General features: G+C 36.1%; 4 protein-coding genes across 5 annotated transcripts; 1 reads left to right on the top strand and 3 right to left on the bottom strand.

Annotated features, from left to right (window-relative positions):
- Positions 1–1,665: 1,665 nt before the first annotated feature.
- Positions 1,666–5,626, bottom strand: LOC137744600 (uncharacterized). Its single transcript, XM_088681064.1, has 6 exons — positions 5,533–5,626; positions 5,272–5,397; positions 3,562–3,738; positions 3,158–3,256; positions 2,826–3,068; positions 1,666–2,103 (listed from the first exon to the last, which is right to left on the bottom strand). Exons 2-6 carry the CDS (start codon positions 5,335–5,337, stop codon positions 1,678–1,680), a joined length of 1,011 nt encoding a protein of 336 aa, XP_088537190.1. The 5' UTR covers positions 5,338–5,397; positions 5,533–5,626; the 3' UTR covers positions 1,666–1,677.
- Positions 5,627–7,179: 1,553 nt separating this feature from the next.
- Positions 7,180–11,224, bottom strand: LOC137745255 (C-type lectin receptor-like tyrosine-protein kinase At1g52310). The gene is made up of 5 exons (XM_068485174.2): positions 10,561–11,224; positions 10,365–10,422; positions 9,255–9,677; positions 8,589–9,159; positions 7,180–7,918 (listed from the first exon to the last, which is right to left on the bottom strand). Exons 1-5 carry the CDS (start codon positions 10,648–10,650, stop codon positions 7,393–7,395), a joined length of 1,668 nt encoding a protein of 555 aa, XP_068341275.2. The 5' UTR covers positions 10,651–11,224; the 3' UTR covers positions 7,180–7,392.
- Positions 11,225–12,067: 843 nt separating this feature from the next.
- Positions 12,068–15,039, top strand: LOC137744916 (membrane steroid-binding protein 2). Its single transcript, XM_068484731.2, has 2 exons — positions 12,068–12,538; positions 14,519–15,039. The coding sequence occupies exons 1-2, from the start codon at positions 12,180–12,182 to the stop codon at positions 14,793–14,795; spliced, it is 636 nt and encodes a 211-aa protein (XP_068340832.2). The 5' UTR covers positions 12,068–12,179; the 3' UTR covers positions 14,796–15,039.
- Positions 14,346–17,825, bottom strand: LOC137744917 (chaperone protein dnaJ 72). Of its 2 annotated transcripts, XM_088681813.1 has the most exons (5): positions 17,211–17,825; positions 16,749–16,818; positions 16,004–16,186; positions 15,194–15,386; positions 14,346–14,923 (listed from the first exon to the last, which is right to left on the bottom strand). In XM_088681813.1, exons 1-3 carry the CDS (start codon positions 17,615–17,617, stop codon positions 16,097–16,099), a joined length of 567 nt encoding a protein of 188 aa, XP_088537939.1. In that variant the 5' UTR covers positions 17,618–17,825; the 3' UTR covers positions 14,346–14,923; positions 15,194–15,386; positions 16,004–16,096. The 2 variants fall into 2 exon arrangements, with proteins under 2 accessions (XP_088537939.1, XP_088537938.1); XM_088681812.1 differs by having other exon boundaries at positions 15,194–16,186.
- Between the last annotated feature and the right edge of the window lie 401 nt (positions 17,826–18,226).

The following is an 18,226-nucleotide window of genomic DNA, read 5'->3' as shown; positions in this document are numbered from 1 at the left end:
AACGCGAAAATAGCGAGCAAAAATATTTCTGATTAATAATTTATGCCAAAATAAAAATATAAAATCACACGATATTAGATCTGTAATTGTAAATTTGCTTAAAACGTACTAAGCATTAGGTTTAGGGCTTACAATTCAGGTTTATTGGTGATTGTATAAAAGAATTCTTCTTTTTTTTTCAGCATAAAAAATATTTTCTTAGTCATCAAGTCATCAAAGAATGCGTGATTAACCATGCACATAAATAAATGTGCTTTTATTGTTTTAACCTCAACTGCTCACTTCTACATTTTTGTGATTGACCATGCACATAAATAAATGTGCTTTTATTGTTTTAACCTCAACTGCTCACTTCTACATTTTTGTTTCGATTATCAATTCTCTTTTTAGTAGGGAAAAATAGTGCAGGAATGGCCGTTCTCAAACGAAGGAAATGCTCCTCTGTAACTAAATATAAATATATTAGAATGCCTTATCAAATACAAGGATGGGAGACCATGTCACTAGTGGTGACCAATGGCATGGGACTCTTCCCAGCATAATCTTTTTCATGGACTTTGTACACAGAGTTGGGGGATGATTTTACTGGGACAATTCGTAGTAGTTTTGTCAATCAATATCGCTAACAAGCACAATCCGGAATCTAATTGACAAAGGGTGCCTGCATCCCTCATATGTCACAACAAAACGGTAAGTTTGAACTGTAACATCGTTCTTTTTTCAGAAAGATATTATGGGCCAAAATCAAATCTGCAAATTCAAATTACGTTCCTTTGTCTTCCATTGGTCCATTTTCTTTTCAATTCACTCGACCACTTGATCTATGTCAATAAAAGACCAAGCCTGAAATAGGAAATACAATTACTATGAAAATGAAAAGCAAAAAATATTAACGCTGAAACAAACATTAGCTTGGTGCTGGGAAATCTTAGACCGGCAAATGGATCTGACTTGCCATCCAGGTTATAAAAACAACTCATCTGATTCTCTGCTCTTTCTCTCTCCTCTCATGATCTGATCCTCTCTCCTCTCCTCCGATTCTCTGTCCTCTCTTTTCTCGAGAAGTTCTACGTACAACCCAGGTGGCTAGTGGCACTCGCTTCTCAACTACCGATGTGATATTTATCTTTATGCATCATTGAGAGAATGCAAATATTGACTTATAGTGGAACTGAACACAAATTCCCAAATAAGGTGATACACTCAGTCCACACTCGATTCGATTTTCCATGTCAATAAGGACTTGCATGGAATCAATTCCTTCATAACATCTTGGTTTAATAATGCATTGTCATGTGAACCAAAAATTACAAAAAAATAAGTGGTTGCAAATCTCATGAGATTATTTGATAACAAAACATAGGTTGTTGCAAAGCTCCAAACATCACTTCCCCAAAGATTAGTAAAACGAGAGAACTCATGAAAGGTACCCCGACACTCAAGTTAGTACTTGTATAAATATCTTATCAAGATCTTAGTACATTGCTGATGTGGGTTTCAAGGCATCACATTCCCATAACTCCAATATCAGTGTAAGCATTGATCTTTAAATGGTGCTTCGTTGAAGGCTATATTCACTTTTTAACCAAGAGGGTCGAAAAGGAGCTGTGAAACTGTTAAATGTTGAATTACATAAGGAAAAATATCATAAAACCAAATCCTAAAATCTACCGCTCATCATACAGCTACTCTTGTGTTGCCATTTGCAACATCTTTGCTGTCATGCGGTTGTCCTTGTACCTTCTCATCGGCAAACTCCATGTTCGACGAAGCTGCTTTGTCGCACGACGAGCAACCGCCTTCATCAGAGACCTCGGAACATTGGTCAGAAGACAACTCCGACCGCTGCAACTCAGACATGATTGATGGCGAGTAAGCTGAAGAACAGCCAGAGTCAACGAAACTACACATTTTCTTGTCATCTTCTCGCATTCTTTGTCCGTAAGCTTCATAGTCAAAACCACCTGAACTTCTTCCACCAAATGCAGATTCCAACTTTTCCATGTTGAAAAGATCTTCCATTATCTTCTTGCTCTGCGGGTTGTCCGAGTACACAAACTTCACCTTCTTGTGTGTTTTCGGCTCAAGAAATGGTTTTACCATCTGCAATTCAAAGAAAGTTTCACCAGATTTTTCAGACGAGCATTGCGGTCAGTTTTTACGAGAACAACACAAGGGGAAGTATACGAGTATTTAGAATCGACGTGAACTGCTTAAACCGCAAAACTGGTGACCAACGACAGATAATCCTAACAAACCAATGGTAGCTTCTGTGAAGCCAAGAGAAGCCATAAAATAGTTAGCAAGATTTTCGTTTTTAAAAACCTTGTTTGAGTTGTTTATTTTTGTAGAAGATTTATACGTTTAATTTAGAGTTTTTCACATGCAAAACCTTGAAAACTTTAGAGTCTGCCGGCAGGTAAATCTGGTTACAGAAACTAGTTCCGTGGCCAGATTATCGTCGCCCTGGTTTTTCTACATTGTTTTCTATCTTTCCGTTCTTGTTCTTCGTCATCTTATGACCCCCGGTATCTACTCCCTAGTCCCAGAAAATCCATAACGAAACCCTGACCTATTATTGTCTTCATACCATATTTCTTTGCTTCATTGATTCACTAAATCACTACGTTCTGGTTTCGACCATTCCCACATTGAGATCAACAAAAGGTTAATCGTGAAGCTCTTGCCTACATTCCAAGTTTCCAACATAGCTCAACACACTAACCCTAATATCAAATGCAAAGAGTAGTATCATAAAAATTGAATAATAATTACGTTTAGACAAGAAAACAAGAACAAATGCAGATAGATGCGTAATAACATACCGTCCAAAAGGACTCAAATACTTTTGGTGGATTATAGAGGATGCCAATTCCCAATCTCTCAGGGTAATGATTTTGCAGGATCTTTGCTGTTTCCCTAGTTGCCTTCAACGATATGCTCGATGTGTTCCACCGTTGAAAATCGATTAGCCACACCATCTGTTCCTGATCTGAACTCATATTCAGAATGGCATTCTCCATGCAGTATACCAAATACAGGATCTGCTTGTTTACTGCATTCGTGTTCTGACACGATGAAAGAATTTCACAATCAAGCAGAAAAATGGTAACAACTTCTAACATTAACGTTGACGCTTTTCGTGCGATTTAACTACCTGAAAACCAGGCCTCAGGATAAGAACTGTCCTTCCAAACTTGTCATAGTAATTGGCTCTGTAAGTTTTTCCTGTCTCCGCTTCTTGAGCAATGTCTTCCTATATAAGATAAAAGAAACCACTTTCAAATGGGATTATTCCAGAAGCATAAACTACTTCATAACTCGATCGGATCATGAAGCTTTGAAAAGTAGACGGTTTAGCTCTTTGAACTACAAATAACATGCAGCTTAAGGAGCGGGGACCAGAATTTTTCTAAGATCCGAACGGTCTATTTTCTAAAGGAAACACTACATTCGTCTATTAATTTGGATATTTTTTGTTGTTGGCAAGAATGGTTTATGCGTCAAAGCTTTAAAACATAGACGGTTTAGATCTTTGAAACATACAGGCGCATTGCTTACCCATTGGATCTTCTCGGGCTTGAACTCCGACCTCCATTTTATAGTTTCTTTCAGCATCTTGCCTGCCTTCTTCGTATTCCAGTTGCGCGCTCTTAGGTACCTTGATATTGAATCTTCTGAACAAATGGCTGGCAGCCTATCCGCAATAGGACCCATCATCTTCCTCACCTCATAAATCTGAAGAGCACAAGGGCCAAATTATTTCCTATGAAAAAAGATTCCAAAATAAACAAGAAAATATACAACGAAAGGACGACTCAAAGTCAGCTTATAATCTTTTCTTTGATGGAGAGGATTTGCCTGATTCTTGCTGGGATTTTATTAGGAAAATTAATGTTCCATCTAAGTTAAAAGTTTTTCTTTGGTTGATGAGGAAGGGAGATTGCTTTCTAATAAGCAGCGAGTTAGATGACAAATAACTTCTGACTCTTCTTGTATGACTTGTTGTGCACCAATGGAATCCATTGCTCATATTTTTAAAGATTGTTCCAGGGCTGTGTGTATTTGGGAAAGTATGGGAGTTTCCAAGGCAACTGAGGAACGCCCAGAATCTTGAGTTTAAGGCTTGGTTGCTGGCAAATCTGAAAGTAAGTTCAAAGGGGACCAATGAGGGTGCTTGGTGTACTCTTTTCCTTTTTATTTGCTGGTATATGTGGAAATGGAGAAACAAGCAGCCTTTTTATGTCAATTTTGTCATGCCTATGGATCCAAAAGCCATCATTGTGAGAGATGTGGCTGAATGGTTGAAGGCTTGTGTGAAGTCTTCCGTTAAACCTGTCAAGAGGCAAATTTCACTCTCTTGGGATCATCCTGATGTAGGTTGGTGTAAGCTAAACGTGGATGGATCTAGAAGGACAAATTCTAGTCGAATTGGGGCTGGTGGTGTACTAAGAGATCATAATGGCAACTGGTTAGGTGGCTTTGCTGTGAGTTTGGGACAAGGGCAGGTTTGTGATGCTGAATTATGGAGTTTATACTTTGGTTTACAGCTTGCTATTGATAAGGGTGCTACTGATCTTCATATTGAGATGGATTCCAAGGCTATTGTCATGTTGTTGAAGCATACCCAAGTTGATAATTTCCATCATTTGGAGATAATTATGCATAGCTGCAGATTAATGATGAGACAATTGAGGAGGTGTGAATTGAATCACATTTACAGATAGAAGAATATTATGGCTGATCAGTTAGCTAACTGGAGTTATAATATGGATATTGGTGTTCTTATATTTGATGAGCCTCATGTTTGGATTAGACCGGCTCTCATTGATGATGCTGCTGGAGTCCCTTGGACTCGTTTTGCTCTTGTTTTGTAGTTCTCGTTAGGTTGTAATCCCATTCTTCACCTAAAAAAAAGAAAAAGGGACAACTCAAACCAACATGACTTCTCGCTTGGCAAGGGTAAGAGGAATGTCTTTCGTACGCAGCTTTACCTTTGCTTTGCAAAGATGTTTCCACGACTCAAATATGTGACCTTTGGGTCATAAATGAGCAACATTTCTGTTGTGTCAAGGCTCGTCCTAAACCCTACACCGATACGACTAAGCAAAAAGAAAATGATTTCTGCACAATCTTTTCTTTTTGCACACCCTTGTTTATTTCCACCCCTTGATATTCCTTTAATTCTCGTTTCAGTAAAAATATCATACATAAACATGAGAGTACGAAAATCACTTCTTACGAAACAAAATCTTTTAACTTCATCCATACCTTGGTCAGCTGCTCTTCATGGGACAATGCTTTATCTGTTGTGCTTTCCCGCTTTTTGAATGACATCTTGTCAAAAAGTTCAATGAAACTAATTTTTTTTTAACACAATCGATCACCAAAAATCAACTGCAAAATTCAAAAGAAAATAAGAAAAATTATATAAAATTTTAAGGAAAAGAAAAGCAATGAGGAGGATAAATCAATCTACAATATTGCAAGTAAATCTATATAAAAATTGAAACAGAAATAAAAAATTAATACCTGTTTTTCCATGCAAATGCAGAGCCAGAGCTTCGGAGCTCATTACAAATATCGAAACCAATATCCATTCAAAAATTCCCCATCTGAAAATTCCTATCACCCTTTTTTTTTCTTGTTTAAAATAATAATAATAATATTTTTATTTATAGAATTATGGGAAAGTAACAGAGTTTGGATTCGGTAAATAAGGAAAGAAAAACCAATAAAAAGGTAATAGCATTGGCAACGGTTGTGGAAGAAATTTATTAATGTGCTGGAAACATAGTTCTGTATTTTAAATTTCATAATACAATTAATTGTAAATTTTTTTTTTTCAAGTTTCCAACTAAGTATATTATAAAACTTTTGTACCGAATTAAATCGTATATCTGTCACATTAAAAAATCGTTTCGTGTTGTGGCTTTGAATTGGCATTCCTTACTTTCCTTTCTTTTTTTTTATCAAATTTTTTTTCTGTTTATATTTCTAAGGACTTATTTTGGCCTGAATTATTATAAATTGACCGGCAGGTGAGAGAAGAGGCGAGTACGTGGACGAATTGGAGGCGACCGTTTGGGATTGATGGTGGTGAAAGGAGAGCAGGTTTAGAACCGTCAGGCCAAGCTTTGGAGCTTTTTACGGGAACAAGTGGCCACATTTTGATAACCCAAGACTCTGTGAATGACCCCATAATTACGGAAATAACTTATATGCAACTGGAATGAAATTTCAAATTGAATGTCATTTTTGTAATGTTACATGGATAAGTTTAAACATATGACGAGATACATTTGAAATACAGTCATATTCACTTAGGTTATCCATTGGCCAACTACTAGTTGGTCCAAACCCAATATTGTTTGTATAGCCCGGTAGGTGTGAATTTTACGCTAAAAGCCTTGGAGTTATTAGCAGTGGATCATTCATTTATATATTTATTTTGATCTATCAAGTTTCGCAGAAGGGGTTTAAAAATTCTCCGACAAAACTGAAAATGGTAAGTGAATTCACATAATAGGATGTGGGTTGGGCAGGAGAGCAACTTGTATGACATGGATATAACAACACAAATGACATCCTGTGTACAAGTCCTCCGATATGGCTAGCAAAAGGTGGGTCTCTGCCGTGAACTAAAGTTAGCATCGACCTCATATTTACATAAAGAACTTATATGCAACTGGAATGAAATGTCAAACTTAAAATACAATCAATTCACGTAGACTATCCAGCAGCCAACTACTAATGGTCCAACAACGACATTGTTCCCAACTGAATTGCTTGTATGGCCCAATACGTGTGAATTTTATGCTAAAAGTCTCAGTGTTATTAATACTGGATCATTCATTTATGTATTTATTTTGATCTATCAAGTTTCCGATGTAGGGTTTAAAAATTATCCAGCACAACTGAAAATGCCAAGTGAATTCACATAATACAATGCGAGCTATGGCTAGAGAGCAACTTGTATGGCATGGATACACCAATACACTAACATCCCATGCCATACAAGTACTCTCCTGTGGCTGGCGAAAGGTGGGTCTCCGCCGTGAGCTGACCTCAGTCAGTGTTGATGGTGATGGTGTTGGACGGTTGTCTGGTGGGTGGGTAGGGGCAGTTTAGGGGTATTTTGCTACTACAATACATGAAGCCAGAATAAGCTAATTCTTGTTTTGTTGCAAGAGACGGATATGACCGATTAAATACTGATTACAAAGAAGTTCGTCAATTAGTAGTGCTAAACCCTAAACCCTAAACCCTCAACCCTGCATCCAGGCTAGGTGCTAAACTCTAGTTGATCATATGGCTTCTTATCAACCAAGCAAATAAATTACAAATTCTCATTACTTGTACAGATAGATACTAACCCGGAGCTAAATTAAACTATTTTGGAACGGGAGTCTGGGCTAACTGTTGAAGCTGATGAACAATGTGTGACATCCTCGGGCGCATTGATGGGACATGCTGTGTACAAGCATATACGAGGTCCACCACCTTTTGAATCACACCAGCCTCCGGAATCCCAGAAGAAGAAGCAGTTATATGAGGATCCAGGAGATCCGGGTAGCGATGAGCCTGAACCAGAGGTGTTGCCCACTCAAAAATGCTCTGCCAACCCACAGAATCAACGGCTTGTGCAGGTCTACGTCCACTCACAATTTCAAGCAGCAGCACACCAAAACTATAAACATCACTCTTTGTCGTAAGTTCATTTCTGTAGACAAATTCTGGAGCAAGGTATCCATATGTGCCACCAGCCATCACGGTCCTCTCATGGATCACTTCACATGGGACAAACTTTGACAGACCAACCCCCATTAGGTGTGCTCCAAAATCTTCATCAAGCAGTACATTACTGGCACGGATGTCACGATGCACGACATGTGGCTTCACCTTGTCATGTAAGAACCTGTTTTGACATATGAACAGGTGAACCACCAATTAAACATGATTCATTCTGCAACATTCAAATCCTTCCCATTGCAGTCGAAGGTAGAAAGATGAAATAAGGGTTGACACTTTTCTCACCGAAACAAAAAACAAAAATGAAGATTGACAATGATGGCATGACCACCAACACTAAAGGCCAACAATTAAGCAAGCAAGGGAAAGCCATATCAGAAATAAATGCATGGAAAACATCTAAGCTAAGACTAATGTATGATACTGATAGCAGTCATGGGAAAGCCATATCAGAAACAAAATGTTTCGGAAAAAAAGTCAATGCAGAGAGTCGAGATATATTCTAATCTAACCATGAAAAATCCTTAATAAACAATAACCTATGCCAATTTTATATATTTTTAACAAACCTTTTTCTTTCTAGGTGAAAAATTGCAACTCGATCAAAAGTTCAGGAGGTAATTTGAGAATTTCCCATTTGATTTAAGTCTACAATATTATGATTTCTAATTTATGTGAACAATGACAGTGAGATCTCAGAGAAATGAGAATTATCATGATCATAAGAATGCCGTGAAATAGATGCAAACTGAGAAAAGATCTAAGTGAAGAACCAGTCTCAGATTTTAGATCTTTGTTTGACCTAAGACTAAGAGGAAAAGTGATGTTTAACTTACGCAATTCCTTGAGCAAGAGTTGTGGCAATTTTCATTCTCATGGCCCAACCTAAGCTCCGACCACCCCTAGGTATGTGGTGCAGCCATTTATCCAAAGGTCCATTAACTATGAACTCATAAACTATGTAGCGATCACCATGATCATAACAGCAGCCTTTCACAGCCACCAAATTTGAGTGGTGAAGCCTTGCAACCCTTCCAATTTCAGAGTAGAACTCCTTTTTCCTTTGAAAACTAGATCTCTTCAACCTCTTAACGGCGACCCTTGAGCCATCAGGAAGAAGTCCACTATACGTGCCTCCTGTCTTGGCATCTCCCAGAAGACGGTTTCCTTCACTAAAGTTCTTTGTAATTGACCTTAGTTCCTCTTTCATGAAGACTTTCCATGACGGAGGGACTAATGCAGTTTCTGCTGGATTAGATACTTTGCGGGAACGTCTGCGCTTCTTGCTCCGCTTGTATGCAAGAAGCCAAATCACTACAGCTAATGTTGTGAAGAGAATCAACCCACTTACTACTCCAAGGATAATAAGATATTCTCTGTGGCAATGCATGTGGTAACATCTGTTCCCTGAAAGAAACAGGAGCAAAATTAAATTAGCTGGACAGAAAATGCAAGACTGGAGTTCGTAATGACTTGTATGTGTCCAAAATTTACAAAGATACCTAAATCAACCATGCATATAAAAGCATGAGACGTATTGCATCTTTCAGCCGAGAGAGATGTGGATCTATTAGTCACCAATATGCATACGTCGACAGATCTATTGGTGTGGCAAGAGATGTTACTGCAAATGGATTGAAGAGGTTCCCCAGGAAAGAAAGACCCATTCCAATACGAAGTATTATCAAACCATTTCCAACCAAGACCAATGGTAGAGTTGACACCTCTTCCTCCAACCCAGCAGCCACTGGTTTCAGCACACAGATTTTGAGCAAACGTAAGTTCTTGAGATGTTTTGAATGCTGCTAAGTTGCCATTATAACTTTTACAATGGGTTTCTGACTCGTTCCATGGTTGGGGGCTTCTCATATAACCAAAGCACTTCCTCCTATTAGGTCCAAGTATCCAACCAGTAGGGCATGGTTCTGTTTCCAAAAGATTAAAACTATTGAACATAATAGTTTGCTTATAAAGCAATACAGACTATAAAGCGATATAGACTATAATGCAATCAAAATTAACAAGAACACCTTTCCGCAACGGAACATTATCAAGATGCTCTTTACCAGCATACTGTCGAATAGAATGCACACTAATGCAGCTTATAAGCGAACAACATATTCAACACCTTTAATTTCCGTGGTATAACAGTAAACTGATGGTTTTAGAAGCATTTGGATTATTTGTTTCTAGAGACAAATTACATGCATCTTCTTGTGCCTTGCATAGCTCAGTTCATTTTTTTACATCATATGTAACCAATCAATCAAGAATAGCATATTTTATGCATCTCAGACCTCAGCAGTCACAGTTCCAATTGTTCTACATGCGTTACGAAAAATTGAATGCCTTGTTAGAACTCTTAAACTCCATCACCTAAATGCATCGTCAGAGGTTCGAGAGAAGCTTTTTTACTTTTAATGGTGATAAAACACTTCATAACATCCTTCGAAAGGTACCACAATATACACAAAGGAAGGCTTTTTGGTCAACTCTTGTCTACAATCTACTCAAAATACCCATTTCCGCAAAGCGAAAAACTGAAATTTCTACAAACAATTAGGATTTCAAAAGTAAAATCTAGAACTTGAGCTGAAAAGGGTTACTCACACCTTTACTTTCTCCAGTTCCAGAAGCAACCAAATGCCTGCGAATCGACTCCTTATACACCTAAACAATGAGAGTGCAGCTTCAATAAGTGAATCCAAAAATTCAAAACATCTTAACAGATCAAATTAAATAGAAAAAAAAAATTTACAAAATTGAAAGAAAATTGAAGTACATTGAGCATCATACTTTCTTACTTACCCTATGTGAATCGCATGCACCCAGCAGAAAGCAAACAATCAGAGGCGCAACCAATTGCAGAGCAATCGGATTCCCTTCCATCAAACCCATTTCATAAACCCTAGAAAAAATGGTAAGCAGGTGAAATTTTAACTGTTACATATCACAGCTTCCTTTCATACCACCAAGCTCTGTAAATTTGAGGCCTTTCACTTCAGATCGTCGCCCCAACGCAGCAGCTAGGAAGTTATAGACAAGTCACTTGTAGGCAATGTATTTTTTTTGGGAAAACTAAGGGATGCATGGTTAAAATTAAGAATTTTTTTACCCGCAGTTAAATTTAGGAAGATTTAACGAAACACTTTAAGTACTGTTTAGTTTAATAAAAAAAATAATTTTACTCAAAAAAAAATCACATTTAATATTATTCACTTACAATATCTTTTTATCCTTTTAATTAAAAATCTATTGTAATCTTATAAGCCATTCAATGTGTGGATGATCAATCCACTACAACTCTACATGTTTGTCCACTAATCCACTTGCTACCTCATCCTTCCATACACAAAAACACAAAGCCTTACGGCTGAAAGGAGAGAAAAGAAAGAAGGAAGAAGAGAGGAAGGAGAGAGAAGCCACAAAGCTCCCGACAGAGAAAAGAAAGGGAGAGAAAAGAATAAAGATAGTTATCTTTGTAATCTTATTACTTCATTTTATTCAAGTTAGAGTAAACAGGCCAAACACCCCGCAGTTGTACTTTGACTTTTCATTTTTCGCTTTTAACTTTTCTTTTAGAAAAATCATTTTTTAGTCAATTTGATGGAATTTTTAAGTCAATTTGATGGAAATTTGGATGATTGTACATTTGGAAATTTGGAGTTTTATAGTCAATTTGATGGAAACTTCCGAATTCCTTTTATCAAATTCACCTAATTATTTAATCTTGATTTTTGAAATTTAATCAAATAATTAAAGTTATTTTAACTTTTAAAGAAGCATTTTATTTGTAATCGTTAGATCAAATTTTAAAAATTTGAATTAATTATTTTTTTTATCAACAAAAATCCGAATTAATTAATTGAGTGAATTTGATAGAAAAAATTCGATCCCTTTCCAATTTGGAAGATTGCAAGCAGACTTAGTTTTCCTTTACAAAGCAGCCGTTTGTTTTTTTACGAGAGAATTACAAAGCCGTTGTTTTACGACTCTCGAATCATGATTTTTTTTTTATTATAAAAAAGCAAAATTTTCGTTGAAATAAGGTTCACTATACTAAAAAGTTTAACATTTTCTTCGAAATTTTTGTTGTGAATGCTCTAGGAATTTGTGAAATATGATCGTTTATTGGGTGATCAAATTTCATGAGGTTTGTTTTTTATTTAAATAAAAAAATTTAAATAATTTATAATAAATGAACATGATTCATGAATCCTATAATTCTCACAAAAAAAAAAAAAAGCAGAATTCCTAAAAAAATTAAACTAAAGAAAAAAAAAATACAGGAGTAGGTAGGTGAGACTGAAATTGGTTGGTGAAGTTGTAGTAAATTGACCCCAAAAGAAAAGTTGGAACAGGAATCACTCACAAATTACAAGTAGAAAGGAGAAGGAGAGAGAGAGAGAGAGAGTAGGGAGAGAGAAATGGAAGGAATATACAGAGCAGTGATGGAGGAGATATGGCGGTACACGGGGCTGTCACCGACGGCCTTCTTCACGATCGCCGGGATGATGATCGTGGTTTACAGAATAGTCACCGGCATGTTTGTGGATCCCGAAGACTTCAACAAGCCTCCGGTGGCGGCCACCATCAACACCGTCGATTCTTATTCCAAATCCAATTTTGTGAATAAATACTTCAATTCCACGGGGGCGGCGAAGGGCTCGTCGGTACAAATGGGAGATATGACGGAGGAGCAACTGAGAGAGTACGGCGGGTCTAACCCGAATAAGCCGCTGCTTGTTGCCATCAGAGCTCGGATCTACGACGTCTCTTCCTCCAGGTACTTTTCCTGCTTCTCTTCCCTTCTTTGATTTTCACATAATTGAAATTTTCCAGGAAAAAAAGTAGAGGCATTTTGACATAAATGTTTTAATCAAATATTTATAACTTTTGAACTTTAATCCAACATTCTTGTACTAATTTTTAATTAAAAATTATGATTTTTATTGTATTTAATTAACCAACTAGTTCAAAAAATAATATCATAAATATTCTAAAATCAATACAAACATCCTATCTTATCCTATCATAATTTGTTCAAAATGAATTTTTCTTATTCAAATAATTTGTTGTTTTAAATTCTAAAAACACATAAACATCTTATTAATATACAATTATGAAATATAACATGCACATATATTAAATATAACGTACCAATCATTTGGTACATTATTGGTACGTTATATAAATTTAATCTAGGTGCGTATTAGTATTTTGATACGTTATAAAATATTACTTTTGATACGTTATGCAATTCTTTATTTAGTACATATCAAGTTATTAGTACGTTGTATTATCCTTATTTTGGTACGTACAAAGCTTATGATATGTTATGTGTAAGTTTTGTAACCCAAAAAGCTACATCTCAATTTTAATTATAGACGACTCTTTTTTTTTTTATAATCTATATAAAATGATGAGTTGGAAATTGGAAAAACTATATTTCATCGAATTAATCTTGAACCCAGTAGATATAATTAAATTCTTAAATTGAGGAAGGAATGAGATTCCATAAAAATAACAATAAATTAATGAATATTATTGAGCGCATTTTTTTTACATAGAAATGGATTTAAAAGAATTTATAAAATACTTGAATTAAAAATATACTTGGAATATAAAGTTTAATTAAAAGTAAAAGCACTTTAATCAAAAGTTGAAAAGTAACATATGTTTAATATAGAAAAATCTAAAATGAGGCATTTAATTCTAATTTATCCAAAAAAATATTGCTATTCAAATCTCATTTTTACTTTTTACATTTTTTTTTATTAATTTTTGTCCATCGGAATATTATGTAATCAAATTTGAAGGAAAGAACAACCTACAACTGATAGATATGAGAAAAAGTGATGTTAAATAATTTTTAATTATTTTATTATATGAGTAACATGAATGCATCAATTATAGATTTTGAAATTTTATTTTAATTGATTTCTTTTTAAAATGAATCTTACAAATATTATTTAAAATAAAAAAATATATTGATTAGAAAAAGAGAAAATATGACATTGTCAATCACATTAATATTTAATATTTATCTATTGACATCTCCTTTGAAGATGTTCTAATGTTCTTCAACTCGTTCAATTTGACGATTGAAAATTGACACGGTATGTGAGAAAAAAATTGAGTGTGTACATAACATCACTAAAATAAAAACAATAAAAACAAAATAGTTATCGAACCTCTTTTTAGTAAATTATGCAACTATACATATGTTACCATTAAACAGGTGACAACATGTGCTTAATTTTGGTAAAATTTCTTATAGAATTAACGTCAATGACCAAGGATATGCATTTTGTCAACAGAGAGTGATTTTTAAGAGAGATTTTTTAGTGTTGGAAACACAACTCGGTATACTAAATATAATAATACAATTGGTTAAAAACTTAGAATAAAATTCGAATTAATTGTTTTATAACACTTGTTATACTGGATTATATTCTCGACATACTGAAGAATTTCTCAATTTGTATACCCGCTTTATGTCATCTGCACTCCTCATTTTGTTCATGTTGATTCCGCCTTGATTGACTCGAATTCTAAGGCGTAAGAAAGGGAAGGAGTGCACGAGGATAAAATGACGCGTGAAAATCACTTTCCTTTGTCAAACTCGGACAAATTTTATGGACTTCAAAATTTGAGTTTCTAAACTACAATTTGTTCAAAATTTAGCGGCCATATTGGTTGCTCAAATTTCGGTGCAAATTAAAATCATAATTTGATGCATCTTACAATACAACATGCAATGCAGGAACTTTTACGGACCAGGTGGACCGTACGCCATGTTTGCTGGAAGGGAAGTCAGCAGAGCGCTGGCTCTTCTGTCTTTTAAACCCCAAGACATAAACGGCAACCTCGAAGGTCTCGGCCCTGATGAACTTGGCATATTACAGGATTGGGAAGAGAAATTCATCGAAAAATATGACAAGGTCGGGCAGCTTGTAGCAGAGCCAAGGGCGAATTCTGATGAGCAAACTGAGGGCGGTGGAGATGAAACTCAATCGGAGGCAAATGGACAGGCACAGTAGAACCAACCTTGTGCAGTGGTCGTTGATGATATACTTGTTCGATTATGTCCCGTTGAATCCCCAACATTGGGATGATGGATTGCTAGGGTTTCCTTCTATCTGATATGAGCACAAATATATTCCTAATCCTGTACGTGCATAGTATATGTATCACTTGTTAGTTATACGATGCAGCAAAATGTTATCGAGAAATGATTGTAGTAGTAGACCTTTACAGTGGAAATTCGTGTTAACGGGTTATATTTGCCATGATGTTTCCGGCAATCAGGTTAGGGTTTAGTTTATGAAAGATGGAGTTTAAAAAACAACATAATGGACACTTTCTTTTACAAACACAAGACATAGAACTTTCATGTTAATCAAGCCAAACGAATAAACGTAAGGTAAAAGACATGTACCTGATAGCACCCATTGCCAATATAGACGTCAAAATATTACTGGTTATGTCCGTCATACTTTGGCTCATTCCGATGACTAACTTCACTTCCAGAATTGTTCGAGCATCAATTGCTGAACGAAGGCACTGCTGTAGAAGAATCCAATGGCAATTTCCTGGGCCCTGTTGGCTTGTGCATGTAAACTCCACAATTCCTGCAAACCAGAACTATCACAAATAGAATTTACCTAAATTAAGAATCACTTCAACTGTTGGTCATATGCTCTATCAATTTAATTTGTCTCCGCATTTGACAGTTTTCCGCCTTCACTCAATAAACTACAATTATCATCCACCTCCGCCATCTTTCAACTTCGGCTAAAATTCCCAAGCATACAGAATTTCCCCTCTCTATCTATATCACTGATCCACCAATCCTCACACAATTGTAATAACTTAACAAGCTACAACCAAATAAAAATGGGTACGAGCTAAAGATAAACGGAAAAAAATTCAACAGCGAAGAGTAAAAATGAAAATAGGAGACAATATATCAAGCATAGATATATCACACAACCACCTTAAAAGTTACACACTTGATCATCAGAAACTAACAAGAACTTTGGTTTTATCTGTACTAGTAGAAAAGCACTTTGGTTTATGCAACAACGATACATCAGTAAAAGATTTCTATATATGATACAGAACCGCCATTGAAGTGTTCCAATAATTGTAATCTATCTACACGAACAAAATACGTAATAGTTGAGAGGAACAAACAATAATGAATCAAGCATATATAGATTATACAAATACTTTGAATGAGACATACTTTGTCCTCAAAAACTGGTAAGAACTCTGATTTTATTTGCACGTAACTGTGGTGATTTGAGCAAGAGGACATGTAAGTACAATTAGCAAAAGGTTAGCTAGGGACTTTGGTGGCTGGCTCCGACTGTTTCTCTGTATGTGATTTGGCTTTTCGAACAGATCTCATGGCTTCTTCAAATGATTTCTGAATGAAAAGGAAAAGCATGTCAGTGACACAATGTTGGAAAGATTCATTCTAAGTTATACGACCATCACATGAAATTCCTCAATGAAGAAAAAAGGGATTTAGAATTCAGGATAGAAAAGAACAACAAACTTCCCACAGACATCTCTGGTCTCAACAAGACGAGGTCTAAAATCAAATCAGCCTAAAGTAGCTCAAACATGTCACTAAAAAAGGAGTCATTCGATGCTGGGCTGGAGCTCATATTAGAAAATTATATTCGTGCGTATCTCTAGTTTTACTTTTGACATTTGTATTTTAAATTACACAACAGTACATAAAAAGCACTCTAAATGACAATAATCAAACTTTCTTCAGTTTCTAGGAAGGAATCACATAGCTTTGCCCAAAGAAATCATATAATAATTCCAAATATTTACAGCCTCAAGATAATTTTAGGCTCAATTTCTATAAACATACAAACGACGGATCCACCCACAGGATTATATAAGCAAAAATTAGTGAAAGCGTGAACTGAGATACAAAAGTCCAGGGTGAAGAAGGAAACTAAAGAGCAACATACCTCATTATTATGCATCTTCCAGAAGGCATCCCAGCCCAAATTAACAACTGCCATGCCACCTAAGAAAGCCCTGCATAAAATTCATACACCAATGAACCATTTCCAAAGAGAGAATTTACCCAACATCCTACATTGATTATCCAAATTCCGAAGGGGGCACGCTAAATGTAATTCCATGTTCACATCATCAGGTAAAATGTATGTTTTTTACAGCATCGAAGTAACTAGAATCGAAAACAGCAGGCCAAGTTAGCCAACATCTAACATTGAGCTTAACCCGTGAACATGAACCGAATCGAAAAAATGCAGCTAACCCTAACTTCCATAACAAGTCAGGTAATTGCAACATGTTCAGCAATTAAGCAATTAACAGTAACAGGAAAGCGAACCCAAATCCAAATGAAGGTAAAAATCAACCAAGGAAATTTACAGACAAGTGAGATGTGAGAAAGTTTATCTTACCCTGCTACAGAGACATTGAGAAGGAAAGCGCGGGTCGTGACATATCGGAGTAAATTCTCAAAAGCGGAGGAAGCTCTGTTGGCGGCTCCAGAACCGCCACCTCCTCTTCTGTAACTGTAAGTATTACTTCTACTGTATCCATAACCGTAACTGCGAGTGTAGGTATTGTAATTGTTGTGGGGACGGCGAGAGCTCTGGAAATTGTAGTCGGCGCGCTTGCGATCGTCGGTGAGGACCTGGTAGGCCTCGGAGACCTGCTTGAATCGGACGGTGGCGCTGTCTCTCTCCGCCTTGGGGGAAGCGGAATGCTTGTCTGGGTGCAGCTTCACCGCTAGCTTCCTGAACGCTTCCTTGATTTCGGCTTTGCTCGCGTTCCTCGTCAGCCCCAATACCTTGTAGTGATCCATAATTTCGTTATTTGATAGATTATCTCGACCGAACGATCGTCCCTTTCGTAATTACGGTTTCAATTTGTTGATTGGAATTGGGAATTGGGAATTGGGAATTAGGCATTGAGGAGTTAGGGTTTATCAATGCGTTTAGTCTTGGAGAATGAAGGGTTGGGTTATTCAACGTCGTGGCATCGCCAAAGCCGCTTCCTTCTCTTCATGCTTTGCAGTTCGCAATTGAATTTTGGAAGTTGTAGACAATTAACGAAAAATTATATTTTTATACTAAAAAGTCAATCATAGTAATATTTACTTTACCTTTTATTTTGTCTTTATCATTAAAATTCAAAGTTTTCAAACCCTTTTCATTAGTTTTCCTTTGATTTTTCAGGTGAAAATACACTTTCCCCATTATACCCTGCCAAACTTAGATAAAGGTTTAATTAAAGGAGAAACGAAAATCATATTTTTACATTACAAATTCAACTCTATTACTATTCATTTTACCTTTTATTTTGTTCTTATCGTTAAAAGTTTTCAGGTCATTTCATTAGTTTTTCTTAATTAAAGAGGGGACAATATGTGCCAAGCCACGGTTATTCATTCCTTTCAGAGGTCCGGAACAAC

This window comes from Pyrus communis, chromosome 12 (assembly GCF_041283825.1).
Source record: "Pyrus communis isolate YQ-2024b chromosome 12, ASM4128382v1, whole genome shotgun sequence".
Taxonomy (NCBI): Eukaryota; Viridiplantae; Streptophyta; class Magnoliopsida; order Rosales; family Rosaceae; genus Pyrus; species Pyrus communis.
Note: the sequence above shows the minus strand (reverse complement) of the source record. Positions and strands in the feature narration are given on the sequence as shown.

What these genes read in the sequence shown, in the direction of transcription:
- LOC137744600 (XM_088681064.1), bottom strand. Translation starts at nt 5,337, where the DNA reads ATGTCATTCAAAAAGCGGGAAAGCACAACAGATAAAGCATTGTCCCAT. An exon ending in ATGAAGAGCAGCTGACCAAG is followed by an intron (nt 3,739 to 5,271) that starts GTATGGATGAAG and finishes TGTGCTCTTCAG; the next exon opens with ATTTATGAGGTGAGGAAGAT. An exon ending in TCCTGAGGCCTGGTTTTCAG is followed by an intron (nt 3,069 to 3,157) that starts GTAGTTAAATCG and finishes TCATCGTGTCAG; the next exon opens with AACACGAATGCAGTAAACAA.
- LOC137745255 (XM_068485174.2), bottom strand. Translation starts at nt 10,650, where the DNA reads ATGGGTTTGATGGAAGGGAATCCGATTGCTCTGCAATTGGTTGCGCCT. An exon ending in TGGAACTGGAGAAAGTAAAG is followed by an intron (nt 9,678 to 10,364) that starts GTGTGAGTAACC and finishes TTTTGGAAACAG; the next exon opens with AACCATGCCCTACTGGTTGG. An exon ending in ACTCTTGCTCAAGGAATTGC is followed by an intron (nt 7,919 to 8,588) that starts GTAAGTTAAACA and finishes ATGTCAAAACAG; the next exon opens with GTTCTTACATGACAAGGTGA.
- LOC137744916 (XM_068484731.2), top strand. Translation starts at nt 12,180, where the DNA reads ATGGAAGGAATATACAGAGCAGTGATGGAGGAGATATGGCGGTACACG. An exon ending in TACGACGTCTCTTCCTCCAG is followed by an intron (nt 12,539 to 14,518) that starts GTACTTTTCCTG and finishes CATGCAATGCAG; the next exon opens with GAACTTTTACGGACCAGGTG.
- LOC137744917 (XM_088681812.1), bottom strand. Translation starts at nt 17,617, where the DNA reads ATGGATCACTACAAGGTATTGGGGCTGACGAGGAACGCGAGCAAAGCC. An exon ending in CTCAATGTCTCTGTAGCAGG is followed by an intron (nt 16,819 to 17,210) that starts GTAAGATAAACT and finishes AATTTTATGCAG; the next exon opens with GGCTTTCTTAGGTGGCATGG. An exon ending in GGAAGATGCATAATAATGAG is followed by an intron (nt 16,187 to 16,748) that starts GTATGTTGCTCT and finishes CTTTTCATTCAG; the next exon opens with AAATCATTTGAAGAAGCCAT.